At 39.5% G+C, this 9,047-nt stretch overlaps 1 protein-coding gene across 4 annotated transcripts in view; it reads right to left on the bottom strand.

The window, feature by feature from the left end:
* Positions 1 to 1,457: 1,457 nt before the first annotated feature.
* PAK3 (p21 (RAC1) activated kinase 3) overlaps positions 1,458 to 9,047 on the bottom strand; it is a 125,573-nt gene continuing 117,983 nt past the window's right edge. For all 4 annotated transcript variants that reach the window (XM_088833931.1, XM_055393940.2, XM_055393938.2 and 1 more), the window contains one exon: positions 1,458 to 8,318. Coding sequence is in view for 1 of the 4 variants with exons in the window: in XM_055393941.2 (XP_055249916.2) it covers positions 8,229 to 8,318 (90 nt within the window). In the remaining 3 variants the exon portion in view is untranslated. The remainder of the gene's footprint in view (positions 8,319 to 9,047) is intronic.

Genomic DNA, 9,047 nt, shown 5'->3' with positions numbered 1-9,047 from the left:
GGTTGCCAATTCCTTCTCCAGAGGATCTTCCTGACCCAGGGATCGAACCTGGGTCTCCTACATTGTACACAGATGCTTTACCATCTGAGCCACGAGGGAAATCCTAAGGTAGGTGTTAATATCTTCAAAATGATACAAACAATGAGTTAGAAAAGATCATAGGATACAGAGGCCCTGTTTGCGTTTCCTGAGCCATACAGCAAATTCCCGTTGGCTGTCTATTTTACAAGTGGTAATGTAAGTTTCCATGTTACTCTTTCCATACATCTCACCATCTCCTCCCCTCTCCCCATGTCCATAAGTCTATTCTCTATGTCTGTTTCTCCATTGCTGCCCTGTAAATAAATTCTTCAGTACCATTTTTCTAGATTCCATATATGTGTGTTAGAATACGATATTTATCTTTCTCTTATTGAGCACATGCTCCGTGAGAATACAGCCTTGCTGATAGCAGCCTGGGGAGAAACCACCTATCAGGGCACCTCCTTCCTCTGATGACAGAGCAACCCGCTTCACCCTCCACTGGTTGTGTACTAGTCTCTTTATCTTGCGTGCCATGCATGCTAAATCACTTCAGTAGTGTCTGGCTCTTAGTGACTCTGTGGACTGTGGCCTGCCAGGCTCCTCTGCCCATGGGATTCTCCAGGCAAGAATACTCAGTAAGCACAAGATATATAATCCACTCAAAGGGAAAAGAGTACCACTGGGTATCCACTTACACAAAGACATCAAATTTTATACATAGGCTCCAGAAGGAATACTACCCCACTGTAAAAGTATTACCAGGGTAACAAACCTCCACTATGCTAAATCTCTGGTGGTTTTATCTCATCTTAAGGACTCAGAGAGTTTCTGATAAACCTGACTCCAACATGTTCACTTAGCAGCTTTCAATGAACTTTACTGTCATTTAGTCACACTTGGAGTTGGTTTTTAATACAAACGTTATCTTTCTCAGAAAAGTCCACAGTGCCTGACATATAGCAAGAGCTCAATAAGCCTTTTACGAATGAAAGAGTGAATGGAAGAATGAATGTGCTCAGTGACACGGCTTTGTAATCTCCTGTGACTTGTGGCCCCTGATTCTAGATAGAAGATAAAACTAAACATTATGCAGATGTACTTGTTCCAAATTTTCCAAGCAGAAAGATGAGCAAAAAAACAAATTACTACATATGCTTTCTTTTGGCAGTTTTCCTTCATCTACCTTTTGCCCTTCATCGAGTATACAGATTTGTCTCTTTGAGCTCTTCTATGTAAAAGCCCGATGGAGATTCTGGGCCTGAGTTATCCAGTGGCAGGATCTGCAGGACATTTCCTATATTGCTTACAAGGTTGGACGTTTCCCTGCCTTGATTCCTTTGAGAGAATGCTACCCTCTAACCTGTGAATGGGGTAAATGGCCAATGCCAAGCGGGTGGGTTGAAGGGTGACAGAAGAGAGAAGCACCAGCTCAGTGATGTTTGTCATTTTTATTTGCAATACTTTAGCTCCAAGTTTCAAACTGCATTATTTTTACACTCAAGACACAGTCATGCACAATCCATATTTCAATTTTCTATTGCTTCAACCACAATCGAAAGTAACAATATCATAAACAAAAGTCCTTAAAAAGAGCAGATGCTGAGGTCAGAAGGATGGAACCACACCATCAGCAGGTTTACAAAAGAAATAATTTACTTAAAAAATCAAACAGAAAGGCCATAAATACCTTTAATTCAGTTACAGAAGAATTTCACTACACATGGGTTTACAGATAACACGTTTTAACAAAAGTAAAGCACAGCCAAATGAGATACAATTCTGATAATGAAAACACAGATCCTCCTTAACTTGTTTTGTCTGGATATTACGAGTATAATCCCAGTACACATCACTAACTACCCTGTGATCTGTCTCTTCCTTGCTGATGTACTGAGATTTAAAACTCAACCCACTAGTGGTTACAGAATTCTGTGAAAGGTCTTATTATCACTAATGAATATAGTATATGCGGGTCCATAAATCACACCACACACAAGCACACACACTGAACTTGAATTTCACACTTAGGGCTGGTTGGCACTGCTGTAGGCAGGGCATTGGGACTGTCCACTAACTACAAGTTGATCCTCTTTCTAGTAACATACTCATCCAACTGGCCAATCCCTGTGGGAGCTGTCATCAGAAATGCTGTCTTTGGTTCCCAAGTGGATTTGTCAACACTCCTTAATGCTAATAGCATGTAATCACTTTTTCCTTTTTCTCTCTGCAACCTGAAAATGTTTAGGCCCACTCAGTAGTCCCAGCCATGGCATGGGTTCTGCCATCTTGTGCCATTTTGGAAGTAAACTCTATAGAGCCCAACACTGCTTCATAGGAAAGGAGAGGCCGAAGTATAGTTCTATTCTAGTAAGTGTGACACTGTATTTCTGTTCTAGTAGCAAATACTGGCCACAGCTTAACGAAGACCAGACTTTCCATACAGAGTGTATGGAAAAGAAAAACCGGAACACTCAACAGAAAAGGAACACTAAATCAAAAACAAAACAACAGTGAAGGAATTGGAAGGCTGCCACAAGTTTTATCAACATTCCCTAGTATTTATTCACTTCATTTACTTGAGGTTTGATTTTGTTTTTTGTATCATCTTACATAGTTCTATTGTTTAACTGCAACATAAGAGACCCAGGCTTAAGCATATAATATTTGCCATCACTTAAGCAGAATGAATTAGCAAGGCAATCTATAGTACCACAGAATGTTAGAGCTTTGGAAAGCCTTGGAGAGCTAGTCTAATACCTTTATTTTATAAATGTGGAAACAGACACAACATGGTTAAGCGACTTGCCCAAGGGCGCACAGTAAGTTAAGAGCAGAGCCTACATTAGAATCCAAGTATTCTTAATTCTGGGCTCAGTTGGTAAAGAATCTGCCCTCAACGCAGGAGATCTGGGTTCAATCCCTGCATCAAGAAGATCTGCTGGAGAAGGAAATGGCAACCCCCTCCAGTATTCTTGCCTGGGAAATCCCATGGACAGACGAGCCTGGTAGGCTACACCTCATGGGGTCGCAAGAGTTGGACATGACTTGGTGACTAAACCACCACCACCATTCTTACTTCTAGGTTAGCACTTTTTTCATTATGTCTGATTGATTCTAATTGCTGTTGATTTCCTCATAGGTCCTAAATCAGATGCACATGGTAACTGCCTCACTACTGGTATTATGGGATAGCGTTGATCTGATGGCAGCTTCCAAAGGAGGCTCTGATGGCACTAAACAGCTTCTATAAGTTTATCCTGCAAGTGTGACTGTATCATGTGGCAGTAAATGCTCCTCATTATTATCATCTACTTGAACACAAAAGTGTGCACGTGGAAGTTATAATCTCAGTTCCCGCATTTGCAGATTCAGTTAGATACTGCTTACAGACATCCTCAATGCACGAGGAGTCAGGTTTATATTCATTTGGTCACTAAAGGAGCATGGGATCAGAAAAGAAATGGGAAAAAAGCTTACCAACAGAAAGATCATATCAGAAACCAATTTCTGATGAAAAAGTCTTTCTTAGGAAAAATAGTTCCATTATTTCCAGGGTCCCCTTTAATTCCTTCCCAATCCACTTGCAAATATATGTTCAGAATTGTGTGTTAAGTTCACTCAAAATCTCGGGTCTGTTAGACTGTCAGTTTACAAATGCTGAATTTCAGTCCTCTTGCTCAGAGATGAGGAGTAGGCCATCATTGGCCATGCCTTTGTTTAACCAAATATTAACTGCAAGTAGCTCAGAAAAGGACCATGAGATACAACTGGGGATGTCAGGGTTAAGACTTTCACAAGTAGATTATATGTTGAGAATGGCCCAAAGTGGGTTCTCTAGATAAAAGGTCTGCTCTTGGTGAAACTAACACCTGAGGCCACTACCGTATCATAAAAGTCCTCACCTGCAAAGTCTTTGGTGAGTTACAAGGAAATTCCTATCTTTGGGTAGATAGTCTCCCTGTTTCTCCTTTAAAATGACAGTAGTTACTGCATACAACCTATAATTAGGCAGATCAGAAAGCACCTAGAGTTCACCATCTCAGGCCAAAGCTCAAAGGAGTTGAGATTGAATGCCAAGAGGCCAGGGCTGTTCTAAATATTTGTCTCAATATTTTCACAGTCAGCTTTTAAGTGCAAGTCATAACTTCTACTGAAATCAACGGGACTTGCCTACTGTTCATTAAAAGAAAATCCTACCTGAATGATAGTATATCCTGTTGGAAAAGGAAATGGTGGGAGCTGGGGATTTTAACCTTCTGTTCTTCCAAAATTCAACCTAAAATCTGCTAAAATGATCCAGAAAGGCAGTACCTGAAACAGATGTTGTCAGAGGGGTTATCCAAAGTGACCCCTCCAATCTAAAGTAAGCAAAACAGAAACCTTGAGGCCATACCAAAGCAGAGGGGACAGCCAGCCAGTTTGAAAGCAGAAGGATGTGTTTTGAGTTCTAATAGCGACATCTCCCTAGCTTTAACTTATAGATACTAGTCCCCGAAGAAAACATGTGCCATACTGAGTGTGTGCCAACCGCAGCATCCAGGCAAATATAAAGCCTATGGAATAATTGTAATTAGCAAATATCTGTGCCCTGCATGCTCTGGGCTCTGGCCAGAAGGCATCTGCTTCTGGCGTCTTTTCTATGTTTCTATAGTCCCCTTTCTGATGTTTATTTATTATAAAGCAATAGTATAACAATATAAAAGAAAATTTTAACAAGAAAAAAATTGGCATAATCCCACCGCCTCAACACAACTGATTTCAATTGTCTGTGTTCCCAGTCTTTGTTCATATGCACACTTAGTTTGACATAGTTGTCATCCCTGTTTACATTACTTAAAGGTGATTTTATAGATTCTCTCTGAGAACTGGCAGCCTCATTAGAAATAAACAACCCATTGAGCAAAGGAATAGAATTATTTACATGATCTCGAGCTGAGAAATATCGTTTATAGACAAACATCTCAAACTATCAAAACAGTTTTACAGACGACAGGAAGCAATTTCGTATTTCTTTTTCTTTTAGCAATGGAATGTGCTTCACAAGGGCGGGAAAGATGTGGGGATCAGGTGGTTAAAATCAGACACTGGGGTGCAATTCACAAGCCTGAAAGAAATCTGAATAACACAATTAAAGAATAAATACTTGAGTTAAATCTTCTTACATGACTTGGCCATCCAGTAGCCAAAATGGAACACGGACACACAAATATTTACAATGACACATAGACGAGATCAGCAAGAACGAAGTCATTACCCAACACGGTGACCGATTTGAGGGGATGTGTCATCCAAAAATCTTCATGGGATGATGACAACGTGCTGGATCCTTGCAACAACATTAACGTTCTTTTCTTTCTTAAATAAATAATCTCTACTGTGCTTCTCACCCTTCCCTGACTTTCCCACTGCCCTATCCCTATCTCAGGACATTTTAGGATCAACATTCGATGATGCGCCCTCCTTATCTCAGGGCTCGGATAGACTCACCAATGTCAAGATGAGCTACAAAAAACAATCCAGGAAAAGGGAATAAACTACTAACCATCTGGAGTACAACTTGGTCATGTATACCAAGTGTAAATCCTTCAGCATCATTTTGGCAGGAGAAACAGCTTCTCTCTAATACTTATTAGAAATATACATAACTCTCCAACACGGGGAATGGTCTTTAGAAGCTGTTCTCATTTTAAAATTTACATAGGTATAAGTCTGTAAGAGTAAAGCCTACTGGGATATATTATCATAAAATCTTGGTACAACAGGATGTGGTGAAGCAGTACAAGACTCCTCGTTGTTAACATGCTGAATTGAAAGCATAAAAGAGCAGCCATTTCTCTGCCTCCAGTAATCTGAAGGATCACTGCTCCAGGTGTCCTTCCACCACAAAAATGCCTTCATGACATATAAGGGATGCTCACGGACAATTAGGGCTTCCCAACCAGGTTTGGGGCTCTCTCCAATGGCACGGCATAGGTACCAATGTACTGAATTCTGTTTGCATCCCACCTATTGTTTCATTGAATTCCCTGGTACAACGAATGAAAAATTTTAAAAATGCTTAATTTTAAATGAAATCAAAATTAAGGCCTCACTCTCTCTCACACATAAAACAGTGCGCATTAACATTTTCAGGCCCAGCCACGTCTTTGTGAAGAATAACATAATATGGTTCAAATTAATATCACCATTTGATCTTTTCACATTTGTTGTCTTATGCCCTTGTGCACATTTTCTAGGGGCAGGGGTCAGGCCCCTCCCAAATTTCATAGTCAAAGGAAACAACAGGAAATCCACCAGTGGTGTTATCTCCTAAATATAAACATGTGCACTATATGGTTGGTTAGCAGAAACTCTCTAAAGAAAGTGCTTTCATTTTAAGGAATGAACAGATGATTACATGGACGGATGTGCCTCAGCAGAGAAGGAGAGAGGCCCATGGCAGTGATCTCTTTCCCTCTCTTGCTAAATGCAGATAGGTTCTATTCAGATTCTTGACATACTACAAATCAAGGAGCCCTCTACTGCACAAACTGCTAGCTTTTCAAAGGCTTAGAGAAAATTTTACTCTGCAGAATTTATAAAGCTGGTAACACTATAAAGAGAAGCATATCCTTTCTATGCAGACACCCTCCAGATATTTTTCTACTCTCAGAAGATTCAGGAAGTGGTGACTGTTGAGTGTCTAATAAATTGATCCATGGTGAAATAATAGTCAAATTTTCATATCTTGCCCAAGCCACAAAAGGAACTCAGTTGGACTGTTAGGTCTTAGGATACATGATTGCAAAGCCAAAGTCTTTTCACTGGAGAACTTCAAGATCTTTAGATACATGTTTTCGAAATTCAAAAGCCCAAAGGACTAAGTATGAACACACCATATGCAGAAACAGAAATTAGTGATACATAGGGGAAACAACAACAAGTACTTAGAGCCAAATGTTGACTGGGATGTAGTTTTCACTAACCTCCCATTTCTTGCAGAGTTGAATGCTTACATATTTCTGTTCTCCATATCTTAAAGCTTTTTTTAATGTTTGTTATGAATTGTGAAGATAAATAATATTTTATCATCAGCAAATGTTGGGTATTGGGTCTGTTTCCTCCTGATGTGCCTGTTTTACAGTTGTATACGTTCCACAAGCACAAAACAGGATTAAATTAGGTATCTATATCTTTGTTCACTTACTGTCCAATGGAGATTTCAGTATTTCATGCTTATATTATCTTCTTTTTGGCTCTTAGAGAAACCCCATCTTTGTTTAAGTGTGGCCTCTCCAATCAGGATTTCCTAGGTTTAAGACCTAGACTCACCCAACTGGAGTGCCATAGTTTTGGTGTGTCTTTTTGCAGGTACCATGAGGATGAGCAAGCAGGTTTATACGAATGACAAATCAACTACCACTTAAGCATCATCATGAAAATGTGATAAGATTTCACCATCTGAACTTTATTTAGATAGTTTTTAAAAGCCCTTCCTGAACACATATATTCCTCTCTTGTTTTGGAAAATGTCATAAAAGAAAGCTTTTCCAATACAAATGCAGAAAAACAGGTACACAAACCAAGCCACCACTACAGAAGAAGAATAAAAAATTGCAACTCTATGAGGGCATGGACTTCCACATGTTCACACAGTACTTGCTCTGGGTTTTTTTTTTTTGTTTTGTTTTGTTTCATTTTTTTGTTTGTTTGTTTGCTTGTTTGTTTTCTTTTTGTTTTTTACTTTCTTTTTTTTTTTAAAAAAGTTTTGACATCTTTTTTCTAGACATCTAATGACAATGCAAGTGAAAAACATTACATTGGGTAAGGAGTTTTGAAGGAGGTTCAAATGCAAGAGGGACTACTCTCTAACTTAAAAACAAACACAACACTATGAAGAGGGAGTGTGCATCTTTGAGAAATCTTTTTTCTTCAAAGTGAATGCACAAAATGAGGGGATTCACTACTGGCTCTTTCGCTTCACGGTGGAAGTGACCTTTTTATGGTCACTTCGACAATGCTGCCCTGTATGGGCTGCGATTCAGGTTTACAAATAAATTACATAATCTGAGGGAGTAGGAAAAAGGCTTATAAGAAGTTTCTATTCATCTCAAAGTTAAAGAAACCCCACCCCATTTGACTGTCTTTTCTTCCATCTTTCCTGCAGCGGAGTTTTATTTCAGTCTTACTCATGAGGGAGATGGTGTGGGGTAAGGCTGGCAGTCCTAGCGGCTGCTGTTCTTAATCGCTTCTTTTGCAGCAATAATCAGAGGAGTCAGGCTGGAGAGAGGCTTGGCTAATTTTAAAAATGGATGCTGCAAAAGGAAAAACAGAGGAATTACTGGAATTCTTTCCTCCAACAAATATATTACTTTACACTTGCAAGGAGCCTTTTTTCATTAAAATTTGTATTTTGTGGATTCAATTAAACATCATTTAAAAAAATATAGTGCCAGTTTTTGTCCTTCATATGTTTTTGTTCTTCGGTGTCATGAAATCTTTGGGAAGCTGACTGGCAGAGCTAGAAATTCAGAGTAGGTGTCTTGTAAAATCTCCCTGTGTTTGGGAGTCTAACTTTCTGATTTTCTTAAATTGATGAATTTATCTGGAGCAGACTTCAATGTTTGAAAACCCGTGTTCTGTTGACCTTGACCCTGAAACCAATGGCCTCTTAACTGCTAAACCCAACAGTGTGCCTCCGCCATTTCTTTTTTGGTTGCTCTGCAGTACTTCATACAAGTGAATGTCCCTTCTTCTGTGAAATGTTGTTCTCTTTGGGGGCCTGTAACATTCTACCGTCTCAGTTCTCTTCTATATGCATGATCACTGACTGCTCCCTCCCTATCTTCTTGGTTTCATGTCCTCTTTCCACCTCCCATAACTTGACTCGTATCATCTTCTTTTTCTTATTTAATTCCTTGGAGAGTTCATTCCTTTTCATGGTTCCAACCAAGATCTCATCAGCCTTATGGAGATGACTCCCAAATATCCATTGTGTGACCTGATCTTTTCCTGATTTTTGGTCCTATTTCTCTAATTGCCTG

The sequence above is a fragment of the Moschus berezovskii genome, chromosome X (genome assembly GCF_049115385.1).
Source record: "Moschus berezovskii isolate FMDL1 chromosome X, NW_MosBer_1.0, whole genome shotgun sequence".
NCBI lineage: Eukaryota > Metazoa > Chordata > Mammalia > Artiodactyla > Moschidae > Moschus > Moschus berezovskii.
Note: the sequence above shows the minus strand (reverse complement) of the source record. Positions and strands in the feature narration are given on the sequence as shown.